Genomic DNA, 25915 nt, shown 5'->3' with positions numbered 1-25915 from the left:
TCGCCATTTCCCGGGGGCCAGGTTGGGTCCTGGGGCAGGTATAGACTCTTGCAAGGCCTCTGACTGTGCTCTCTGACGATAGAAAGGGAACCAGAACAAGATTCCCAGGGGTTGGCGTCATCCGAGGTTTCACCCTCTTGATTTCCCCCTCCCAAAGCATCACATCATCATCATCATCATCATCACCAAGAGAAGCGACGTGGTGTAGCGGATAGAGCACAGGCCTCGGGGTCAGAAGGTCATGGGTTCCAATTCCCTCTCTGCCACTTGCCTGCTGTGTGACCTTGAGGAAGTCACTTCTCTTTACCTCAGTTACCTCATCTGTAGAATGAGTTTCAAGACCGTGAGCTCCTTGGGGGGGCTTGTATTCGCCCCAGCGCTTAATATAGTGTTCGGCATACAGTTAGCGCTCAACCAATTCCGCGATTATTTTTACCATCATCATCCATGGTATTTTTTGAGTGTTTACTATGTGTAGAGCGTTTCACTCTGCGCTTGGGAACCTACACTATAACAGAATTGGGAGACAATTTCCCCCCCCCCCCCCCCCCCCCCGTGGCGAGCTCACAGTCCGGAGGGGAAGACGGACACGTAATCTTCCTTTTCAAGGGAAACCAGTAGCCCAAAGAGGCCGGGCAATGATTTCGTGTAGTTTGGCAGAATCAGGTCCCTAGGGAGAGGAGGCCAAGTATCAGTGCTCTTTTCTCCAACACCTCCTTGCTCTTCAGGAAATCTCCCCAGCGGGTAAGAAGCTATTATAAACCTTTCATGTTTTCATTCCAGATACGGTAACTCTCAGAGCACCTTGAGTGTACAAAACCACTCAGAGCAAACTCGGAGACCCCTAAATAAAGGGAAACAACAACGGTAAAAAATAAAAAATAAAAAAAGCAACGGATCCTAAGAACTGATGGAGTGCCCGCTGCTTGCACAACGCTGTTGGAAGCACTGGGGTGAATAGAATTAGTAGACATGATCCCCGCACTCGAGGAGCCTAACGGGAAATTAAACAGAAACTAATAAATGGATCATACCAACTGAACACTTACTGTGTGCAGCACACTAAATAAAGCATTTGGGGGAGTACCGTGCGACAGAGACGGTGGACGCTTTCCCTGCCGACGACAGGTTCGCAATCTAGAGTTGAATTGATCTGTACGAGTCATAGCGATCTCTCGTATTCTCTCATGTCCGCTGAGCAAGGTGGTCCGGTAAGATCTTCCCCAGCCTAGGGCTCTGACAGCTTGTGAAAATTCAGGGAGACATTAGGGAGGCTTTTGGAGAGGAGCTGAGATGAGATCCTCTGAACTGGAAGCAACCGCTTCGAGCTTAGCGGCGTCAGACGTGCAGCGTGGAATGGGGAGAGGGAACGGGGAAGGAAAATATCACCGATTCTCTTAAATTGGCCTACTTAAAGAATGAACTGAGTTTTCGGCAATTAAGGGAGACACTTCAGATAACTGCTCTTTTAAGAAGGGGTTGATGAGCTTATGGACGAGTGGTCCCTAATGGGGAGAGGCATGGATGAAGAGGGAAGAGCTCCAGGTGCAGGATGGTTCTTCGGCCCTAACCGTGGGGGGCGGCGGGTGTCGGAGACGGCAGTCGGCACCCAGCGTCACCGGACGTCCCGATACAGAGGTGGAGCCCTGGGCTGGGTGGACCCTGGGTTTGACTGAGTCACGGCATTACTCGCCTTTACATTCTTATCTAATCGGAAAGAAAATCCGTGAGACCGGAAGGGCCTCTGGTCAAAGAAAGCAGCAGCTCGCCGACGACAGTGAAGCTGTTTCACGTCTTCTCGGCCCCTACGAGCCTCCAAGAGAGGGTCAGGGCTAAAACCTCCCGTTTCCCCCTTCTCTGAGTGGAGCAGCTGGCTCCCGCAACCTCGCCTTGCTCCTCTTCCGCTACGACCCAGCCCACACCCTTCCCTCCTGTTAACCGACCCATTCGCCGTCCCTCCACCTCGGCTCTCGCCGCCGACCCCTCGTCCGAGCCCCCGCTCGTCTTTCACATTCGGCGGACCGCCGCACTCCCCGTCTTCAAAGCCCTGCTGAAATCACCCCTTCTCCAGGAGGGCTTCCCTGACTAACTCTTCTCCCCACCTTACTCCCCCTCCCTTCTGCATCACTTATATCTTACAGAGAGAAACAGCGTGGCTCAGTGGAAAGAGCCCGGGCTTGGGAGTCAGAGGTCATGGGTTCGACTCCCGGCTCCGCCACTAGTCAGCTGTGTGACGGTGGGCGAGTCACTTCACTTCTCTGGGCCTCAGTTACCTCATCTGTAAAACGGGGAGACTGTGAGCCTCATGTGGGACGGCCTGATCCCCCTGTATACCCCTGTGCTTAGAACAGTGCTCTGCACATAGGAAGCACTTAACAAATACCAACATCATCATCAGATCTGTAACCGCTAAGCACTTGAATACTCACCTCGCACTCAAAACACTTATATCCACACCCTGATATCCCTTTGCTTCCCTTCCCTTTTAATGTCCATCTCCCCCGCTAGATCATCAGCTGAGGGGGCAGAGATCGCAGCCACCAATCGATCGTATTTACTGACTGCTTACGGTGTGCAGAGCACTGTACTAAACACTTGGGAGGGTACAATAGAAGAGAGCTGATAGACGCATTCCTTGACCACAAGCTTTTCCTCTTCTACAGAACTGTACTCTGAGAAGCAGCGTGGCTCAGCGGAAAGAGCCCGGGCTTTGGAGTCAGAGCTCATGAGTTCGAATCCCAGCTCTGCCACCTGTCAGCTGTGTGACTGTGGGCGAGTCACTTCACTTCTCTGTGCCTCAGATACCTCATCTGTAAAATGAGGATGAAGACTGTGAGCCCCAGGTGGGACAACCCGATTCCCCTGTGTCTACCCCAGGGCCCTGAACGGTGCTCTCTGCACATAGTAAGCGCTTAACGAATACCAACATCATTATTATTATTATTATTACTCTGCTAAGGGGTCTGCATATAGTAGGCATTCAGGAAATATGACTGACCGACGGATCGGTTGACCGATTGCCTTCCCAGGTGCCCGCCACCGGCTCTCCCAAGCGCTCATTCACTCGATCGTATTTACTGAGCGCTTACCGTGTGCAGAACACCGTACGAAGCGCTCGGGAGAGTACAATACAACAACAATCGGACACGTTCCCTGGCCCGAGGAGGGTCCCGGATTCCTGCCTGGGACATACCTCTCTCGGCTTGATCATCAGCATGCTTTTCTGCACGTCGAGTCCGTGGAGCTGGAGTTGGGACTCTACTGCGTACTGGAAAGAGAGCGCGAAAGTTTACAGTGACCACGGAAAGAGCCGGGACGGGGTTCCAGAGCGGTGACCGGTTGCCGGGGCCATCGCCGACGGAGAGGAAGATCCTCCCCGGGGGGACGGTGCCTGACACCAGCTGGCACAAATCCCCCACGCCTCCCGGGCCCGGGCCGGCCCGCCGTGGCTCACGTCTTTAAACCTTGGCCGGCCGGTGCTCGGGGGACTATGGGACGACGTTCCCACGGCGTGAGCCGCGGTCCAGAGCTCCTCCGCTGGACACGGTGGTCCCGGGTCCAGGGTTCGGCCCCGAGGCACCGGCCCCCAGCTGCTCCTCGAGAAGAAACCGTCCTGGTCTACGTTCTGAACCACGGGGTCAACAGCAGATGCTGAGAGGGCCCGGGGGCGGGGGGGAGCGGTTACTTTATCGTGATGAAGGTTCCCTTTCTGCCACTCCAACGACAGAACAGGAACGTGTTTAACAAACCGCCTCGATTCCCCTGCGTGGAGCTGCATATATAATGGTTTCTGGGTGAATTTTTGTCATTTGTCTCTTTTTCTTACTCTTTTATCTACTGTATGATGTGCAATTTGGGTCCTCCAATAGACCGCCAGCTCCTCGAGGGTACTGGCCTGATTCGAATGTTTTTCAGGTGATCCTTGTGGGCCAGGACTGTGTCTGTTACACTGTTATACTGTATGGTCCCAGGCACTTAGTACAGTGCTCTGCCCACAGTAAGCGCTCAAAAAATATAATTGAGTGATTGATTGATCAGTAGAATGCTGCCAGGCAGGGGGTGCCCAGGATAGTGCACGAAGGAGGCGCCCAGGACAGCGCTCTGCACACAGCAGGCACCCAGTACGGTGCTCTGCACCTGGTAGGCACCTAGAACAGCGCTTGGAACGTAACAGGCACCCAGTACAGTGCTCTGCACAAATCGAGCTCCCAGGACAGTGCTCCGCAGATAGTCGGCCCCCGGAACATATTTTGCACATAGCAGGCACCCAGCACAGTGTCCTGCACACAATATATGCCTAGGAGAGTGCTCTGCACTCAGTAAGCCTCTACTACAGCGCGGTGCGTACGGTAGGAGGCTAGTACAGTGCCCTGCACGTAATGAGTTCCTAATACATCCTTGTGAACACAGTAGGTGTCCATTTCAAGGCTCTGCACACAGGAATTACTCAGTACAGCTCACTTACAATAGGCCCTCAATACAGGCTGCCCCCGATCTGAATTTCTGGGTCTGTCACGAATCCCTCCGAAAATGATTTGGGGGCGAGCATCACCGTGCCTGCAAGACCCCAGTCCTCATCGGCGTTGCGATATTTCCTGAGGTGATGACGGAGCAGAAGCCGTGCTGCGGCAAACGGCCCCGGATTCATTTTTCCTCAGCTGCGGTGCACATTTTTTATATTTAATAGGGCACAGATTATTCCCATCCCCGTGTTCCCGCATGCTAAAGAAAGGCATTTATATCTCTGCCGGGGGGGGGGGGGGGGCTGCTTAGGGTTAAGGCTCTGAAGTTTGTATTGATTTGGTTTCGTAAAATAAAACAGCAACGAGAATTAATAAAACATTTATAACTTCAGTTGATTCAGGCCAGCAGCTTGCTCGGTGTCTTTAAAAAGGCTAATAAATCAATGTCCCCATTCAATCTTTTCCTCTTTTAACACATGTTTTACTTGAACAAAAGGAATAAAGCTCTAATGTATAAAAAATGTCTAAATCAAAAGCAGACGACAGATCTCTGTGCTGAAAAGCTACGTGGACGAGGCTGCAGGATAAACATTCAAATCAGCCCCTGGAATTCTGGGGGAAGATGAGGAGAAACCCTGCAGAGGGAGGAAAAGCGCGATTCCTTACGTGGTCCGAAGGGAAGGCTTTGGCTTCCAGGAGAATTCTGTAGCGTGTCGGCGTGGGCTTAAAGAAGGATAACTGTAACAGAATGGATTTGTCGAGCTCGTATCGATGCAAAGTCTTAAACGTCGGTGCACGTGTAGAACACTTTCATCTCTGAACCTTGTAGCCCCCTCGGAAGCATAATTGATCGATGGATTTATTAGAAGGTCGATTGGGAAGCAGCAACGCCCCGTGGAGAGGGCATGGGGATGGAGAGACGAGGCCCGGGGTTCTAGACCCGGCTCCGCCGCTGACCCGCTGGGTGACCTTGGCTGTCGCCGACCTCTCTGGGCCTCAGTTTCCTCTCTTGGAAGCTCTGAGCCCTAAGAGGGACCGGGACCGGGCCTCCTCTGATTATCTGTATATTTAGTACCGCTTCTAATCCTTCCTCTTCGGCTTATCTGCTGCGTGACCTTGGGCAAGTCATTTAACTTCTCTGGGCCTCAATTTCCTCACCTGTAAAATGGGGGTTAAGACTGTGAGTCCTACGGGAGACTGTGTCCGGTGTGATTATCCTGTAACTGCCCCTGCGCTTGTTACGGTGCCGGGTAAGTAGTGCTTAACTAACATCACAATTACTTGGCACAGTGCTTTCACACATATTAAGCACTAAATACATATAATAACAATAATAGTTATTAATAATAATAATGTTGGTATTCGTTAAGCGCTTACTATGTGCAGAGCACTGTTCTAAGCGCTGGGGTAGCGTGGGTTGTCCCACGTGAGGCTCACGGTCTTAATCCCCATTTTACAGATGAGGTAACTGAGGCACAGAGAAGTTAAGGGACTTGCCCACAGTCCCACAGCTGACAAGTGGCAATATTGCTGCCGTTGTTGTTATTACAGCTACGGTATTCAGGGACAGGACTGTCTCGGCCCCAAAACTGTCTGGCCGAACGGGGAGGAAACTGTGTTTGTGTCTCCTTGGAGGAGCTGAGAACAGGGGATTTGAGGCAGGCCCTTCCCCAGCGTAGTGCATTTCCCTCCTGCGACGCCCCGGGAAAAGATCTGTTTGGCTCCTTTCCCGGAAGACTCTGGAGTGAGCTCCACTCCAACCCAATCCTTGTGTGGCCCCAGCTTCTGTGGCTTCCAGCCTTTCCTGATCTCTCTCTCCCACTCCCCGAACGTGACCCAGCCCTCGCTCCACTTCACCAACACCCCTGCGACTTCAAGCTCCCAAGAAATGGGGCCCTCCTGCTTCTACGGTTGCCGCCTTTGCATCGGCAGGGATGTGACCGTTCCGCGTACGCTTCCCCTTTCAAATGAGCGGTCTGTCGTCGGAATCCAAAATTGGTTTTGCATCGGGCTCAATCCTCTCTTTCTTGGGAGGCTTTCAAATTGCTTCAGATCCCAAGTCTCACCTTGCCCCACGATCCCTTCCAATGGGATCCTTCTCCTTTTTCTTTTTATATGGTATTTATTAGCATTTACTATGTTCCAGGCACGGCACTAAGCACTGGGGTAAATGCAAGCTAATCAAGACGGACATGGTCCGCGTTCCCTATGAGGCTCCCAGTCTTAATCCCCGTTTTATAGAGGAGGCGGCCGAGGCGCCGAGAAGTGAATTGACTTGCCCGAGGTCACGCAGCAGGCAAGGGGCAGGGTCAGAATTAAAACCCAAGTTCTCTGACTCCCAGGTTGGTGCGCTAAACATTGGCCCACAATGTTTCTCCTTTCACCGTTCTACCTGTTTTTCTGGTTTGGATTTGAGATATCCCCCTACCCTGGCCTTGAAGCCACTGGGATTTATACTGCTCTCCCTCTCTGTCTCTCCCCGTTTCTGTCTCTCTCTGACTTTCTAATCCCCCCGTCTGATTCTCTTTCACCAACTCGATCTAGTTCTCTCTCTAACCCACTCTGACTCTCTCTCTGACAACTGTCTCTTGCTGCCTCTGACTCTCTCCCTCACTGACTCTCTCTTCATTCCTTTTCTCCTTCCCGATTCACTTTTCAACTCTTCTTTCCCTTATCCTGCTCAGTTTAATTCCCCCACGCACCCCCCAGAAATTGAGCTTGGAAGAGCCACCTTCACACCTAGATTTTGCAGATGATCTCGAAGAAGTTTTCCCTTTCTAACTTCTGTGGAGCTCGTCTTGTGTCCTGAACTGAGCCTAGCCTGGGCTTTCCACTTCCTCAGAAATATTGATTCCTTAACTATGCAGTGATTATTAAAATAGCATTTTATCCTGGCCCCCAGTAGAACGAGGAGAAACTACCAGCTCATTTAAGAAAATAAACAGAAACCATCGCACCCTCATGAATTAAAGATAACGATAGCCCAGATTCAGCCACCGAAGATGTGGGAAATATCGTCGGGACGGAGACGTACCAGCAGGAGATGCAGATTGACTGTGAGCCCGTTCATTAATGCGATCTCTTTCTCATCCGCTCCTGGAAAGGAAACAAACAGGGGTCCTTGTTGGCCTTTTGATTTGACATGAGTCCGGGTGGGCTGCTACGACACGTGAGGCCTCCAAATTTCACTCCGTCTCTCCAGTGATAATTAGAATAATAAGGATAAGAATAATAGTAATAATAACTGTGGACTTGTAAAGCGCTTACTATGTGCCAAGCCCTGGAGAAGCTCCAAGGTAATTAGGATGGCCACAACCCCTCTTCCCCTTGGGGCTCACAGTCTAAGTACGGATGAGAACAGGTATCGAACATCCCGTCGTTGAGACAAGGAAACTGGGACTCAGATAACTTAAGCAACCGGCCCAAGATCGAAACGGCAGGCAAGTGGCAGAGCCAGCATTAGAACCCAGATCCTCTGACTCCTCTATTGCTCTTTCCATTAGGCCATGTTTGCTTCTCATTCTGAGGACTTTCAGAAAAACATAGATTTGATGTGTCACCAAGGCGAAAGGGAAGTTTCCCACTTGACCCTCACTTCTTCAGCCTGATGGGAAAATATTCATTATTCAGTTTTGACGCAGCAAAGGAAGGATAAAAAAAAGATGGGTTCACTTCATCTTACCGTAAATGAACAACTTTATCATTATTATTATTATTATTATTAATTTCTCAGCCCCCTTTCCAAAAGTGCATCTGGGAAGAAACACGTCTCAGAGAGACAACTGGAAATAGATCAGGGCTCATTGCATTTTCATTTAGGCCCTGGTATTGCTCAGTAAAAGCAATCCATCGATCAGTCAATAGTATTTTCTGAGACCCTACACTGTGCAGAGCACTGTACTAAGCTGGAAGAGTACAATAGAGTTAAAGGACATAATCCCTGCCCTCAACTAGCTTAAAGTCTAGAGCGTGTTCCCGATGTAAAATAATTTACAGAGAAAAGAAATGGATAAGTAGTAATAATGATAATGATGATGGTATTTGTTAACAGCTCAATCTGTGCAAAGCACTGTTCTAAGCGCTGGGGAGGATACAAGGTGATCAGGTTGTCCCGCGTGGGGCTCACGGTCTTAATCCCCATTTTACAGATGGGGTAAGTGAGGCACAGAGAAGTTAAGTGCTTGCCCTAAGTCACACAGCTGACAAGTGGCGGAGCCGGGATGTGAACCCGTGACCTCTGCCTCCCAGGTTCGTGCTCTTTCCACTGAGCCAGGCTGTAGTAATTAGGGTTTCCTTAGAAATCATAATAGTAATAGTATTTATTGAGCACCCACTGGCTGAAACACACTATACCGAGCACTCAGGAACAGAAGCACAAAACACGTTCTCGGTCGACAAGGTACTCCTGCTCTGATGAGGAGCTTACCTTCTAATGCAATTCCATGAATGTGGACATCAGTGGCTACCCTTCCATCTCCACATGGAGCAGAAGCTTTTCAACAATGGCTTTAATTAAGGTTGGTATCTGTTAAGCGCTTACTATGTGCAGAGCACTGTTCTAAGCGCTGGGGTAGACACAGGGTCATCAGGTTGTCCCACGTGAGGCTCACAGTCTTAATCCCCATTTTACAGATGAGGGAACCGAGGCCCAGAGAAGTGAAGTGACTCGCCCACAGTCACACAGACGACAAGTGGCAGAGCTGGGATTCGAACTCATGAGCCCTGACTCCAAAGCCCGTGCTCTTTCCACTGAGCCACGCTGCTTCTCTAATCAGGAATCAGGTCGTCCCACGCGAGGCTCACAGTCTTAATCCCCATTTTACGGATGAGGGAACTGAGGCACAGAGAAGTGAAGTGAGTCGCCCACAGTCACACGGCTGACAAGGGGCAGAGCCGGGATGCGAACCCATGACCCTGACTCTCAAGCCCGTGCTCTTTCCACTGAGCCACGCTGCTTCCCCGCTTGAAGGCCCTCACCCAGTTCTCTCCCCCTCCACCTCGCCTCACTCCTCTCCCACTACATCCCAGCCCACAAACCCGCTTCTCTAACCCGAAACCTACTTCCCTGGGCCTTCCTGTCATGTCATTTGCTGTTGACATCTCGTTTGCTGTCCTGGTTCTTGCCTGAAACTCCTCCCTGCTTTATATCTGACAGTCCCCCATCCTCCCTTCCCTCCAAGCCCTTCTATAATCATATAATAATAATAATATTGGTATTTGTTAAGCGCTTGCTATGTGTCAAGCACGGTTCTGAGCGCTGGGGTAGATAGAGAGTAATCAGGTTGTCCCACGCGGGGCTCACAGTCTTCATCCCCATTTTACAGAGGAGGCAACTGAGGCACAGAGAAGTGAAGTGACTTCCCCAAGGTCACACGGCTGAGACGTGGCGGAGCCGGGGTTAGAACCCACGGCCTCTGACTCCCTCGCCCGTGCTTTTCCCACTAAGCCGCGCTGCTTCTCGTGTCATCTCCAGGAAGTCTTCCCTGATTAATGTCTCATCTCCTCACCCTATTTTCCCTCCCTTCTGCATCACCAGTAATAATAATTATAATCATGATGGTATTTGCTAAGCGCTCACTCTGTGTCAAGCACTGTTCTATGTGCTGCAGTGGATACAAGGTAATCAGGTTGTCCCACATAATAATAACAATGTTGGTATCTGTTAAGCGCTTACTACGTGCAGAGCACTGTTCTGAGCGCTGGGGGAGAGACAGGGTCATCGGGTCGTCCCACGTGAGGTTCACAGTTAATCCCCTTTATACAGATGAGGGAACTGAGGCACAGAGAAGCTGAGTGACTTGCCCAAAGTCACCCAGCTGACAAATGGCAGAGTCGGAATTAGAACCCACCACCTCTGACTCCCAAGCCCGGACTCTTTCCGCTAAGCCACGCTGCTTCTCTGAGCCCATCGGGGTCTAAATCCTTAGGGGATACTCACCCTATCCCCTCCACACACCCCACTATCGTCCAAATCCTTAGGCCTCATTTGTCTCCCCATTTATTTATTTCATCGTTTATTTTCAGCCCATTCTCCCCCCCGTTCGGCTATCAGCCCCTCGACGGCAGGGATTGTGTCTACTTACGAAACCGCACTCTCCCAGACACCTGGCCCAGGGCTCGGCCCACAGTGGAAGCTCAACAGACACCACGTATTGGTTGATCGACTGATTAACACGCTCTCTTACTGTCAACTGGCCAACTGCAGGGAAGCAGCCCGGCCTAGTGGTTAGAGCACGGGCCTGAGAGTCACAAGATCATGGGTCCTAATCCCTGGGCCGCCACCTGTCCGCTGTGTGACCTCGGGTCTCTTCACTTCTCTGTGCCTCAGTTCCCTCATCTGTAAAACGGGGATTAAGACTGTGAACCTTATAGGGGGCAGGGACGCTGTCCAACCTGATTATCTTATATAATACTAATAATAATGTCGGTATCTGTTAAGCGCTTACTACGTGCAGAGCACTGTTCTAAGCGCTGGGGGAGAGACAGGGTCATCGGGTCGTCCCGCGTGAGGCTCACAGTTAATGCCCATTTTACAGATGAGGGAACTGAGGCACAGAGAAGTGAAGTGACTCGCCCACAGTCACTCAGCTGCCAAGTGGCAGAGCCGGGAGTCGAACTCATGACCCCTGACTCCGAAGCCCGGGCTCTTTCCACTGAGCCACGCCGCTCATATCTACCCCGGAGTTTAGAAAAGTGCCTGGCACATAGTAAGCACTTAACAAATGCCACAAAAATAATAACTATTATTATTATTTGCAACACCGGAGGGGGAAGGCGGGGGATTAAGAAACACAGGGTGGATGTTTGGGTCTGTGCTGACAGGATTGTATCCGATGTGAAGGATTTTGGAAGGAAATCTTTGACAAGAAGGCTAGGATGAGTACTGAGATGGAAGTTCATCCACAGCCCCACTATTTACTGCTCACAATTCTCTCCCGGAAGAGGATCCAGTGTTCTGCGGGCGAGGAACCAGGAGAAACGTAATGTTCCGGGCACGGTGGCTTCCTACGATTCCACAGAGAAAGATTCAATCTGAAGCTCACCTTCACCGCCCGACACTAGTCCAGATGAAATCTGTCACTGCATTTGTCACCGAAACCTGGAAATTTTTCTAAGTGATATATTTATTGAAATCCGGTCTTTATCGAGTTGCAGAGCCAAAACAAACCTAATCCATTTCTCGGGAAAACGTTCATCCTTCATAGCCCAAACCGTATTTTGGGACGTTCTCTCTGATCTGATCTGATTATCCTATAACAGTTCTCAAAGACCCCCGTCAAAGAAGCAGAATGAAGTCTGCCTTCTCGGCACTAAAACTCCGCATCCCGAGACAGACTAAACCCTCCAATGTTCGCTGACAAATTTTCCCTCAAATGAAAGGAAGCAGATGGCATCGGTAAAATCTCCTCTAGACTTTCTCCACAGCCCCGATTGGATTAGACAGACAATGCCATCTTTCTCCCTGAAACTATAATACAGGTGAACTCTGCCGGCAACTAAGCCCGAAGGCTTTTTTCTGTTGGTTGGCTTGTTTTCTCTGGTTTCGGGAAAAGACTTGTAGCCCAGAGGCAGAGGACAGTGTGGGTCTCTCCGTACGTATCGTCGAATGTCACGGCAGATCCCGTCACCGCCGAGTCTTCGTTTATCCGTGACCGCTAAGGGAGGTTCGCAGGAGAGAAGGAATAACATTTTAGCTACAGAGAGTCCGTCGGCGGGCCAGCGAGTCAGGCGGGGAAAAGTAGCGATTTTTTGTTTTTTAATGTTCCACGGCTAGCCCGACTGCTGTTTTCCAATTACGCACGGTTTAGGCGTGAAACAAAGCAGTGTGCGTCCTTTGATTTCCCAGTGACTTTGACTCCTCGGATCTCATAGAATCACTGAGGAAATACACCCCGAACGGGAATATACGTGTCCGTTTAACAAGTGGGTTGTTATGGCCCGATAAACTGTTGACTAGACAGAGGGAAGCTTTATACAGGTTTAGTGTCTTCCCGAATAAATCTTCCGAAATAACATTCATTTATTGCTTCTCCTAAGGAGTATGAACATGCCCCATGAGTTGATTAATATTAAACGCAAAATAACCGCTCGAAGATTTCGTTTAGGTACCGACATTAAAACCTACCCAGGGAAGACAATTTAGAGTTCTCTGCCCCCTCCCTTTTCACCCTCTTGTATTTTCTTCCTCAGGGTGAGGGAAATTCATAATCTCAGGCAGTCTTTGATAAGAATAGTTTAGTGTTTTTTGAAATTTCTTGCTTTGTTTGTGGAACAATTACACGGATGCAAATTGGTTCCTGAATAATTAGTCCGCATTATAGAGGCGTGATTAAACAGAGACTTGACACAAATGCATATATAATGGGGAAGAGTGTTAGGATGTCAGTTCCTTCCACTTCAATAAATAGTCATCTACGGTCCCCAGAGTGATTCTAACAAACGCTCGCCAGAACCAACGGAACGGGATCGTAGGCTGGGCTTTCCGCTCCATCCCATCGATCCCAGATGACTCCGGTCTTTGGATCGCTCTGGTAGGACGGTAAGCGCTAGATCACGGTGCTTCCATTTACGTGGAACACGGGGAGGGGCTGCAACGTCCACGACCCCACTGGGTTCACGGTTGTGGTTTCTGAGATGCGGGTTTCGTAGCTCTCCCCACTGGTTTTTCGGCCAGTGCCCTGAGTGTAGTCACTCGTTCAGTCAGTAGTATTTATTGAGCGCTCACTCTGTGCAGAGCGCCGTACTAAGCGCTTGGAATGTACAAATCGGTAACAGATAGAGACGGTCCCTGCCCTTTGGCGGGCTTACGGTCAGTCCCAACTGCCAGTGATAACGATGAGTAAAGCTATGCTACTCAAAGACCTTTTTATCTGCATCTGCTACCTTGTAACCTCTCTGTGGGTAGGAATTATATCCACTTACTCTATTATACTCTCCCAAGTGTACAGCACAGTGCTCTGCACACAGTAAGGGTTCGAGACAATTATTCCCCCCCCCCCCCCTTCAAAGCCTTACTGAAGGCACATCTCCTCCCAAAGGCCTTCCCTGATTAAAAGCCCACTTTTCCTATTCTTCGGCTCCCTTCTGCGTCACCCTGACTTGTTCCCTTCATTTGCCTCCCCTCCCGGCCCCGCAGCACTTATGTACATAGCCGTAAAATGGGGATTAAGACTGGGAGCCTCACGTGGGACAACCTGATTACCCTGTATCTACCCCAGCGCTTAGAACAGCGCTCTGCACATAGTAAGCGCTTAACAAATACCGACTTTATTATATCTGTCATTTATTTATTTGATATTAATGTCTGACTCCCCCTGCTAGACTGTAAGCTCGTTGCGGGTAGGAGATAGGTGTTGTAATGTTGTACTCTCCCAAACACTTAATGATAATAATTACGGTATTTGTTAAATAACCGTTTAAGTGCTTACTATGTGCCCGGCGCTGTGCTGGCACATAGTGCCGGGGTGGATACGAGCCAATCGAGTTGGACACAGTCCCTGTCCCATGTGGGGCGCGTGGTCTCAAACCCCATTTTACCGATGAGGTAATTGAGACCCAGAGAAGTGACGTGACCTGCCCAAGGTCACCCAACAGACAAGTGGCGGAGCCGGGATTAGAACCCATGACCTTCTGACTCCCAGGCCAGTGCTCTTTCCACTAGGCCAGTGCTCTGCATGACCCCTGATTGGCTGTCAATTTAACCCAGAGAAATGAGTTAATTACGGGAAGCGGGGAAGCAGCGCGGCTGAGTGGCCAGAGCCTGGGCTTGGGAGTCAGAGGTCCTGGGTTCTAATCCAGACTCCACCACATATCAACCGGGCGACTCTGAGCAAGTCACTTAACTTCTCTGTCCCTCAGCTACCTCATCTGTAAAATGGGGATTGAGACGGCGAGGCCCACGTGGGACAACCTTGTATCTTTACCCCAGCGTTTAAAACAGGGCTTGGTACAGAGTAAGCGCTTAAGAGAAGCAGCGTGGCTCAGTGGAAAGAGCCCGGGCTTGGGAGTCAGAGGTCACGGGTTCGAATCCCGGCTCTGCCACTCGTCGGCCGTGTGACCGCGGGCAAGTCACTTAACTTCTCTGTGCTCGTTACCTCATCCGTACAACGGGGATTAACTGTGAGTCTCACGTGGGACGACCTGATTACCCTGAATCTACCCCAGCGCTTACAACGGCGCTCTGCCTATAGTAAGATCTCAACACATTCCAACATTATTATTAAATACCGTCATTATTAGTTACGTGCAATTCTACCTGAGACTCACACCGATCCCTCGGCCTGGGCCCTCAGCACCATTTTGAGGTAGAATGGGGAATTGGAGGCACGGCGATCTTCTCCATTCAAGTTACCTTTCAGGAGCAAGGACTTCCTCTTAGAAGGGAAAGCTGTGGAGAGCCAAGTAGCACCAAATAGCCTGAAAGATTTCAATCTAGGTCAATCTGTCTGAAACCTGCTGAGGGGAGAAGAATTCTCCTCCCTCCCATGGTGCCCCCCTAGAGAACGTTAATTTTGTTGTTTCCTGTTTGAACAGAGATAAAGAAAACACAAAGCAAGATATCCTCATCCCCCCACACCTCTTATCGTGGTTTCTATTTTCTTTTATCTTCTCCTCAAGCAATCTCTCTCCTTGGAGATATGGTCTCAATAGAATCTCTTCATTGTTCATGATCTCAGATCCTCCCGCCGCAATTCTATATGTGTTCATTCCATCAGCGCTAGGGTCAGCCTCCAAATGTTGGAAGGTAGGAAATAAAAGCACCAAGGAGTCAAAAAACAATCTCTTCTACTGCCGCCACCGAGAGTTAGGAAGAAGGGATGCCGTTGCCAGGGTTACCGATGTGGTACTTACCCACGATGTCTTTCATGAGACCCACAATGCACTCGTCCCCTGTAATCCAAGGACGCCTTCCGACTTCATGCCCGAAAGCTCCCCTGAGACGGAAAGGAGCCAAAAGACGCGTCACTCTCTGTCCCCGGAGCCCCAGCCTCTGGCAGTTCGCTGGGGCAGCTGCATCATCTAGCGGACAGAGCACGGCTCTGGGAGTTAGGAGAGCTGGGTTCCAATCCCAGCCCCGCCACTCGCCTGCTGCGTGACCTCGGGCATTTCACTTGACTTCTCTGTGCTCCGGTTTCCTCCTCCGCAAACTGAGATTTAAATGCCTGTTTTTCCTCCCGCTCGGACTGTGAGCCCCAAGTGGGACAGAGACTGAGTCGGATCTGCTTCTAGGATACCTGCCCCACACCTTCATTTAGGGTTTGGCGCTTAACTACTGTTATAATTACGGCTGATAGGCCAGTGATGGTGCCGGGATTTGAACTCCCGTCTCCTGACTTCCAGGCTCCTGCTGCTTCCACTAGGTTACAGGGCTCCTCTAACTCATTTCCTATAGGGTCCTGGATGGGTCCTCCCTGCATGGAATGTGAGCTCCTTGCAGTCCAGGATTCAGGGTTCGCTTGGCACGCCTTCATCCCATTTCTTGGCACGCGAGCTCGTAGTGTGGGTGAGCACCAATGCCCATCCTGGGGGTGCTCACTAAAGTCGACATGGGGTGTATCGTTCGCACTGGTCCTCCCGTCCGGCACTAACCCTGCTTACTCGGTCACCGATCCTGAGGGTGCCAGGGATGGAGTGGCCTAGTGGAAAGAGGATGGAACGGGCCCAATCTCAGCTCTGCCGCTTAATAATAATAATGACGGTATTCGTTAAGCACTTTCTACGTGCCAAGTACTGTTCTAAGCACTTGGGCTCACGGTCTTTATCTCCATTTTACAGATAAGGTGACTGAGGCACAGAGAAGTTAAGTGGCTTGCCCTAGGTCACCCAGCAGACAAGTGGTGGAGCCTAGAACCCCCGCCCTTCGACTCCCAATCCCGGGCTCCTGCCACTAAGCCACACTGCTTCTCGGTTGCTTGCTGCGTCACCTTGGGCAAGCATCTAACTCATCTGTGCAGCGGTCACCTCATCCGCAAAACGGGGTCTAAGACCAGGAGTCCCATGTGGGACGTGGACTGGGTCCAACCTGATTAGTTTGTACCTACTCGGGCACTCAGTACAGTGCCTGGCATCTACTAAGTGCTTAACAGAAACAAGTTAAAAAAATGATCCAAAGGAAATAGCCTGGTAGAAGTTTTCATCAACTTCAGAAATGGCCCCTCGATCCATAACAATAATAATAATAATAATGTTGGTATCCGTTAAGCGCTTACTTTGTGCAGAGCACTGTTCTAAGTGCTGGGGTAGATACAGGGTCATCAGGTTGTCCCACGTGAGGCTCACAGATAATCCCCATTTTACAGATGAGGTAACTGAGGCGCAGAGACGTAAAGTGACTTGCCCCCAGGCACACGGCTGACGAGTGGCAGAGCCGGGGTTCGAACCCATGACCTCTGACTCCCAAGCCCGGGCTCTTTCCACTGAGCCACGCTGCTTCAGCCGGGGCTCTTTCCACTAGCCCTCACTGCTTCTCTGAATGGCACCCTCGGTTTCTGATTTCACCACTCTCTCAGTGAGCATTCCGGGTAGAGAGGTGGCCCGCCTCGTCGGCCCGGGGCGTGGGACGCGATTTCAAAACTCATTTCCGAGATCTCGAGGGGACGTCGGCGAGCCCGTCGGGGGAGCCTCTATGGGCCTGGGGATGGCCCGTTGTGGGGCCGGCCCCCCGAGGGAGGAGCGAGGGGCCTGCTGGTTATTATTATTCCTATCATTATTGGCTAGCCTGCAGTCTGCCCCTCGCCCGACTTCCAATATAAATGCTAAAGACAAAAATCATTATCGTTAAATGCTAGTTAAAGGCAGATCCCGGGACCCTTTTTTATTTTAATCACATAGAATTCTATAGCCTTTGCTGATGGCACTATACATCTTATTACATTTAGGTAGTAAAATTCTACGCTCTGCCTCAGAGAATTTATAACCCAGCCCATAACGCCACCCTACTCCAACGCCGGTAGACTCCGGGGGCGATAATCTTTCGGGATACATTCGGACCGCACCGCTGTTGGCATTTCCTGTCCTGTACATCATTCCAAGAACCTCCTGCCTCCGTTCCTCCTCCTCCCGCCTCCAGCCCGGGGTCATAAAAGAGACAGAGAGATGAAGGCGGCCATATCGTCCTTGCCTGGCTCGGGCCACCGAGGCAGCTCTGGAAACCTTGACAGACAAGATTAAACGGCAGCTCCGTGTTCCGCCTAATTTATTAGGTAGACCAGCGCACTCTTTGCCCTAGTGAAAGAAAAGATTGAGACGTAATGTCCATCCTTCTTTCCTAATAATCCCAGAGAAAAGACTCCGCAGAACCTAGAAGGCAGGGATTGTGCTGTCCTCTCCCAAGCCCTCAGTTCAGCGCTCTGCGCTCAGTAATGTACCTATCTGTAATTTGATGTAACATTTATTTATATTAATGTCTGTCTCCTCCTCTATTCTATAAGCTCGTTGTGGGCATGGAATGTGTCTGTTTACTGTTGTACTGTACTCTCCCAAGAGCTGAGTACAATGCTATGCACACAGTGAGTGCTCAATAAACATGATTGAGTGAATGAACGAAGATATAACGGCCCAATAAATTCATTCAATTCATTCATTCAACAGTATTTATTGAGCGCTTACTATGTTCAGAGCCCTGTACTAAGCGCTTGGAATGTACAAATAGGGAACAGATAGAGACGGCCCCTGCCCTTTGACGGGCTCACGGTCTAATCGGGGGAGACGGACGGACGAGAACAATAGCGAGAATTAGAATCTAGGGGATGAACATCTCATTAAAACAATAGCAAATAAATAGAATTAAGGCGACGTACGTCTCATTGACAAAATAAATAGGGTAACGAAAATATATACGGTTGAGCGGATGAGTACAGTGCTGAGGGGATGGGAAGGGAGAGGGGGAGGAGCAGAGGGAAATGGGGGGAAAGGAGGGTTTAGCTACTACTGATTGATTGAAAAAGGACAGGGGTCCTCAGGACCAGCAGGAAAATCATGAAAATTCCATTTTTTTTTACAGTATTCGTTAAGCACTTACTATGTGCCTGGCTGTTGTAGACACAAGCTATTCAGATTGGAAACAGTCCATGTCCCACATGGGGCTCACGGCCTCAACCCCCATTTACAGATGAAGTAACTGAGGCACAGGGAATCAATCGATCACCTGTTTTTACTGAGTGCTTACTAGGCACTTGGGTGAGTACAACAGAATTAGCAGACACAGAGAATGGTATTCATTAAGTTCCCACTATGTGCCAGGCACTGTACTAAGTGCTGGGGTGGATTCAAGCGTATCGGGTTGGACACAGTCCCTGTCCCGCATAGGGCTCGCAGTTTCAATCCCATTATACGTACGAAGTAACTGAGGCACGGGGAAGTTAAGTGTCTCACCCAAGGTCACACAGCAGACAGGTTACGGAGGCAGGATTGGAACCCACGACCTTCTGACTCGCAGGCCTGTACTCTATCCACTACGCCAGAAGTGGGGTGACTTGCCAAGGTCACACAGCAGACAAGTGGTGGAGCTGCCATTAAAACTCAGGTCCTGTGCTCTATCCACTAGACCACACTGCTTCTCTTCTGTTGAGTGGAAGCTCCTTGCAGGCCCTTATTTGATCATACAACGCTTGAGGACAGGGGTCATGTCTTTTCACCTCTACCGTACTCCCCCAAATGCTCAGCACAGTGTTCTGTACATAGCAGGAGCTCCATGAGAAGTAACGATCGATTGGAATGCTGCTGCTTCTACTGCTCTCTTGGGAGACTTGCCTGCCTCTCTCACTTGCGGAGCAGTGGCGTTAGACTGAGAATGATGATAAAAACCAAAGTATTGGGAGAGGTCATACGACCCATCCCCATCTAGGCCCTCCTGGCCAGCAGAGGATCGTTCTGGTTTTAGAATCTCTCCGGAGAGGGAGAAGTCCAGAAATTCTGTCACGTGTTCCCGTCCGCTCAGTGTCTGCCACCAGCACGGGATCATCTGGAAGACCAGGACCGAGACCTTCTCATACACTTAACTGTTCCTCCAACCCATCATTCACGATTCTAGCTAAACCCTTCCGATTCTCCCGGTGTCCTCGCTAGTAGGGCTGACTTTTTCTTTCCAATATTCCAACCTCACTTGAACTTATCAGTCATCGTTGACTCTATAGTGAACTTCTTTCATTTTCCTAATGGGAGCCGTGTATACTACTCCATGTTCCAATTCAAGCACACGGGAAACCGTCTTTGAGGAATTGATTCTCAATTCCGTGTCGGCACATTCTCCCTCGTGCCCGTCTGACTCCCCGCCCCCCATTCCGGAATTCTCATTCTTCTCTGGGTAGACCAGAAGATAATGACAGATCTTCTCCTTGCTGACTTCTGACACCTTCTCTGCTGAGTGTTAAGTAGAAACCCTGATAAAACCCTCTCTTCCCTGGCCTTCTCTCTGTTCTGCATTGTCCTCACAGTGGGATTTGTGTCCTTTGGGCATTTGACATTCGCCCCATCCTCAGAGCCACAGCACTCGTGTTCGTACCCACAAATTACATATTATAACATCTGTCCAGATCGCTTTCTGTCTCCCCCTCTAAGCTGCGAACTCAGTGTGGGCAGGGAACGTGTCTACCAGGTCTATCGCACTGAACGGCCCAAGCGCTTAGTGTGCGCGGTTAAGTGCTCGACCCGGCCGGAGGGAGGAGCTGAGTTATTTTTTTCCTTTTCTCCCACAAAAGCCCCTTCCTCCTTTTTGCATCTCTGGCAGTTGAATAACCCTACATCTGGGTTGATCTAGATGGCTCCAAAATTCTGAGGACCATCTTGGCAGTTTTTGAGAAAGAAATAATTTCCATAGAACGGTATGTCTTCCAGCCGGTCGAGTCCACCTCCCCTGATCTGACCATTTAGAGCGCTCACTTATTTTCCAAGTTTGGACCACAGCGTCCAGCCAGGAGCATGCTCGGTCCTTGCTCAGGTTGAGTCTCACAACGTGACGGGACAAGTAGTCCCCACGGAGCCAAAAGCTGAGGGACTTGGAGGGAAACAGCACGATTTCCATCCAACTCCCTTTCCCAACTAGGGGCAAGAAATCCTGGCTCACCCCAAATAGAGAATCTGCCACCCTAGAGTCACTCAAGGTCCTCCCCCACAACCTCCCAGCTACCGTGATCCAAGACACCGAGGGAACCCAACTGCTTACATCTTGGCCCACTTGTCCAGTTCCTCCTCCAGATAAGCCTTCACTTTCTTGGGTTGAAGTCCGAGAGAATTTCCCAACAGATAGATGGCTTTGTCCTCCGCGGTCGACAGAGACGGGTCAACTGAAAATAATGACAAAGAGTTGCTTTCTTCAACGTGTCGGTGGAGCGTGCATGAGGTTTTGGACCTCGCGGTAGCCAAAGGCGACCCGACGAGATCGGCCATAGGAGCCTTCCCGGAAGTGAAGTGCCAAAAGTCCAAATATGGTTTTGGCTTCCGGTCAGAAACCAAATGAAAATCAGGGATTCCTAAGTGGAAATCACAACCAGTTACTTCCGTTGACTATTAGCAGAAGGAGGGGGTGGGCGAGGATGCCCAGCATATGTGAAATTGAGGAAGAGTTTTTTAGGCCAGCCTTTAAGGACAATGAACTTTTTTCTCCTCCCAAACTAATCTCACTGTGATGATGATGATGATGATGATGATGATGATATTAAGCGCTTACTATGTGCCAAGCACTGTTCTAAGCACTGGGGGGGATACAAAGTAATCAAGTTGTCCCACGTGGGGCTCACAGTCTTAATCCCCATTTTACAGATGAGGGAATTGAGGCACAGAGAAGTTAAGTGACTTGCCCAAAGTCACACAGCTGACAAGTAGCACTGTGCCTCTTTCACATCTCAATGGTCTAGATGGTAAGCTCCTAGAGGGCAGAGAGGGGCTCTACCAATCCTCCTGTATTGCCCTCTCCCAAGTACGATTGATGGTCTGGCCTCCAGGCCCTGGCTCAGACTCTTTATGCTGCCTGGAACTCACTCTAACCTTAACCCTAATTAGAACTCATTCCCTTTTCAGTCTTCCAGGCCACGGCTCTCCCGACCTTCAAAGCCCTTTAAACATCTCTCCTCCCCCAGAAGGACCTATCATTTACTTCAGTATCTGTCTCCCAAACTACAGTGAAACCTCCTTCAGGGCAGGGATCATGTTTATCAAACCCAACGTACTCTCCCAAGCGCTTAGCACAGTGCTCTGCACACCGAAGGCATTCAGTAAACTCCACTGATTGATGGACCGATCGAGGCCTTCCCCGATTGAGCTCCGCCTTCCAGTTGGGTCAACCAGCGGCCTCCCCGAGCTCGTATTCTCAAATCACCTTTCCTCAGATCACCTCACTCCGATTTATCTCTTCATCCTTCCGCACTTCCGTCGGCAAGAGCGGAAACACATGGGAGCCCCCTCCAAGAGACCGCAGCCAAACAGATCTCAGGAACACATGCTGCGTCTCTTGCTTGCGACTCTGATACTTCAGTGAACTTCATTGGTAATGTACCTGTCCGATGTAACCGCTAATGTAACTTCTTAATTAAACCTCGAAAGGCTCTGCAAAAGCGTGCATCACAAAAAACCCTTTCAAGCTAATCTGTTTTTATTGATAGGCTGCCTGTTTTTATCTGCATCCTTTTTAACTAGAATGATAAAAAGAGATGTAGGTATTTTTTGTGCTTCTGAATTGGATCTATTAACGGTTTTTTTTTTTTTTGGTTAGGCAAGTTGGAGGCAGGGAAGCAGAAGGAGGGGGAAATTCTGGAGTCTCCTGTGGAAGAGAGAGAAGGGGCGCACTGTTCAGAATTGGAGCTGGGAGTCTGGTTGCCACACCTAAAATTTCAATCAAAAAGCCAGAGCGAATATCGAAAGGGAAACATCATCTCCGCCGTTCCTTTTTGGATAGCGCCAAAGCAGGGAAGACTCCTTTTTTTAATGGTATTTGTTAAGCACTCACTGTGTATCGAGCACCGCTCTAAGGCCTGGGGTAGATACAAATCGATCAGGTTGGAGACAGTACCTGTCCAGCATGGGGCTCACAGTCTAAGTAGGAGGGAGAACGGGCACCGAATCCCCATTTTAAGTTAAGGAAACTGAGGCCCGGAGAATTAAGTGAATTGTACAAGATCACATAGCAGAAAAGCAGAAATCTGTTACCGATTTGTACATTCCAAGCGCTTAGTACAGTGCTCTGCACATAGTAAGCGCTCAATAAATACTATTGAACGAATGAAAAGTGGCAGAGCTGGGATTAGAATCCAGGCCCACGCTATACCCAATAGCCACACACTTCTTGTTCAGCTGGGGATAGGGTGGCCAGTGGTCTGGCTTTAAACTGGACAGTACAGAGTAAGGAGATGTACGATAGATCAGTTCCAGTGCCTGTCCCACGCTGCGCTCAAAATCTAGGTGGGGGGAAGACCAGGTATCTTAACCCCATTTTACAGATGAGGACAATGTGGTCCAGAGAGGTGAAGATCCCCAAAAGTCCAGTGGCCAAACTGGGACTAGAACCTGAGTCTCCCAAGTTCCAGAGCCGGGCTCCTTCCAGTAGGCCAGGCTGCCAGCTAAATCGTAAGGGAAGCTCATTAACTCTCCAGTGGCACAGGGTGGGGATGAAGGTTCTTAACCGCATCTCTAAAATGGAGGAAATACTATTCTCCCAAGTGTTTAATACAGTGTTCTGGACATAGTTAGCATCAGTAAATATGATTGAATGATTGAGGGGGAGGAATCTATAAAGCTTTCGGTGATCAATTCTTCCAAGCCTTCAGAAAGAGAGTGATTCAGTGCATGGCAGGATCATATGCACCATACAGGCAGCGACTCCCGCACCCCTAACCAGTGACCAGAAAGTTGCTTTTCCCCTCAAGTTGCTAAGCTTTCCATCTGCATTCACTTCTCCGTTGAATCAGGGTCTAGAGTGTAAGCCAAGACTGAACTTACAATGCTCCATAAACTCTATCGACCAAAAATGCAGAGATCCTGAAGGGCGAAACCTTTACAGATTTAAAGCCTAAATATGTACAGAGGAAAGCTCAGGGGACAATAAACCCTTGCAGACAGCTCCATGTTTTTCTTAAAAGCAAAAGAACCAGCTTGCATTGACCACCGCCTGTGGTTGTCTGGAGAGATCTTCACGCAAGGATCGGACCAGAACAGAAGGTGGAAGACAGGACTGTGGATTTCTGGACAAAGTCATCTTCTTTAAGAAGGTGGGGGTCTGAGAACTTATAAAATAGTGACCGAGAGGCCTAACCAAGCCAGAGCCCCTTATAAGGGGGTCTGATTGTGGCCTAGACTAAGAACGCTGGTCAGCTGTGTGACCTTGGGCAAGTCACTTCACTTCTCTGGGCCTCAATTCCCTCATCTGTAAAATGGGGCTGAAGACCGTGAGCACCGTGTGGGACAACCTGACTACCCGGTATCTACTCTGGGGCTTAGAACGGTGCTCGGCACAAAGTGAGCGCTTAAAAATCATTACGATTATAATTATTATTAACCTTCTCAAGGTCTTTTTAACGAGGAGGATGGTCATCCCATTTTTCTTCTGACAGTTGGAATTCTTCAGACGGTGCCAATATGAATTGTCCACTGTGTCCACTGTCAATAGCACCGGTGGAGTTATGTAAAACAAATCACACTCGCTGCCAAGTGGACAAATCTGTTCAGAAGAGAATGGCAGCCAAGATACTTGCTTATCTTGGGACACCTGTTCTCCATCCTTCTAAGACTGAGAGCCCCATGTGGGATCTGATCATCTTCTATCTACCCCAGGGCTTAGTACTGCGCTTGGTACTCAGTAAGTATTTAGCAAATATCATTATTATTGCAGGGAGGGGTGAGGGGACTTGTCAGGGCAGGGAGAGCACTCCGGGTCTCTGGTTCTGAACTCCATTACTCAGTGGTATTTACTGGGTAGTTACTGTGTACAGAGGACTATACTAAGTGTTTAGGAAATGTCACTGCAGCAGAGTTGGTAAACAGAATCCCCGCCCACAAAGAGCTAAGCTCACCGTGGGGAGGGAATGTGTCGGTTATATTGTTATATTTTACTCTCCCAAGTGCTTAGTACAGTGTTCTGCACACAGTAAGCGCTCAATAAATATGACTGACCGACTTACAAGTCTGCAATCCCTTTCTATCCTCTACCATTGATGGAATTTTCTGATTTGAGGCGATGCAAGCCCTGTCCCGAGAACTCTAGACATATCCAGCAAAGTTCTCACCGCTCTGACACCTGTCAGAGGAAGAAGGTTTCTGCACATCTGAAGCACGGAAATCATCTCATTAAAAAGGTAATCTGTCTCCACCTCCGTGTCTCCGAGAGTGGCTGTTTACTGGAGGAGAGCTTAGCTGTCGGGCTGACTCTGTTGAAGGGATAAGTTGGCTGTTCTTTCTTTCACGCCTTCTCCAGGCCTCTCATACGGACCTTGAGGGTCAGCAGGTGGCGGTCCTTGACCGCAGGGCCGCCCGGAACATCATCCATTTGTGCGGTCGGATTTTTATTTGGACTCGACTCACACCGCTCCGTGGACAGCTTCGCTCCATCTTGCCTGTCTCAACTGGAAGTGTTCCGCTCCCCATCGCCAGACAGATTTAAAGTCCATCTTGCTGCTTTTTGGAAGCGAGGGCAGGACATATCTGACTAATCATTGCAATCAGTAACTCATGCCCTCGTCCACATGTTCTCCTCTGAGACACAGTGTCCTTTGGGAGAGGACCAGTTAACACATCCATTCTAGGACATTCTAGGGGGGCAGGTGAGGAAACAAGCTCTACTCTACCCTACTCCCAGAATCCCCAGAAAGGCCAGCACCTACCCTTCGGCTCCACTTCCAGATCTTTAGACCGAAAGCTCCTTGCGGCTAGGGATTGATTTTACCGTTTCTGTTGTGTGCTGTACACTCCCACCAGCTTAGCACGGTGCTCCGTACCCAGGTAAAGACGCAATAAATACCACTGGTCGATCAATCTTCAGCACGGGAGGGTGCGCTCACCAAGACGTCTCCAACTTGAGGCAGTGAAGCCTCAAGAAAAGAAGCCAGGGCTGGACATCACGAGACCCAGAGTCAGTCCCCGCCCCACTACTGGCCCGCTGAGGAACCGAAAGTAAGTCAGCCAACCGCTCTGGGCCCCGGACTCCTCACCTGGACAGTAGGGATACCTGTTCTATTGGAAGTTCTGAATGGATCCAATCTGATCGTCCAAATTTACCTCTGGGCTTGGCTCACTGTAGGTGCTTAAACAAATACCAAAATTCACTTCCTTGGCAGAAGATCGAGAGCATCAGGAGGCAAACTTTCATCTAGGTAATCAGCAACTGGCTTGGAGCTCGCAACGGCACTGGTCTGTTTCTCTGCTTCTGGGAAATGAGACTAAACCACCCCCGAGAGGTATGCACGGAGACTGACAGAAGTCTCTCTCCGCACCTCTGTATAGTTTTGGGCCCTGGGGCTCAGACCCCT

The 25915-nt window shown here is 49.9% G+C and overlaps 1 protein-coding gene across 1 annotated transcript in view; it reads right to left on the bottom strand.

Annotated features, from left to right (window-relative positions):
* Positions 1-25915, bottom strand: part of KYNU (kynureninase) — a 68194-nt gene that overhangs the window by 33845 nt on the left and 8434 nt on the right. Inside the window, exons 3-7 of the mRNA XM_029072337.2 lie at positions 20626-20746; positions 15315-15397; positions 7498-7559; positions 5130-5201; positions 3194-3268 (exon numbers count right to left, since the gene is read on the bottom strand). Coding sequence (XP_028928170.1) covers positions 3194-3268; positions 5130-5201; positions 7498-7559; positions 15315-15397; positions 20626-20746 — 413 coding nt within the window. The remainder of the gene's footprint in view (positions 1-3193; positions 3269-5129; positions 5202-7497; positions 7560-15314; positions 15398-20625; positions 20747-25915) is intronic.

This window comes from Ornithorhynchus anatinus, chromosome 9 (assembly GCF_004115215.2).
Source record: "Ornithorhynchus anatinus isolate Pmale09 chromosome 9, mOrnAna1.pri.v4, whole genome shotgun sequence".
Lineage (NCBI taxonomy): Eukaryota > Metazoa > Chordata > Mammalia > Monotremata > Ornithorhynchidae > Ornithorhynchus > Ornithorhynchus anatinus.
Note: the sequence above shows the minus strand (reverse complement) of the source record. Positions and strands in the feature narration are given on the sequence as shown.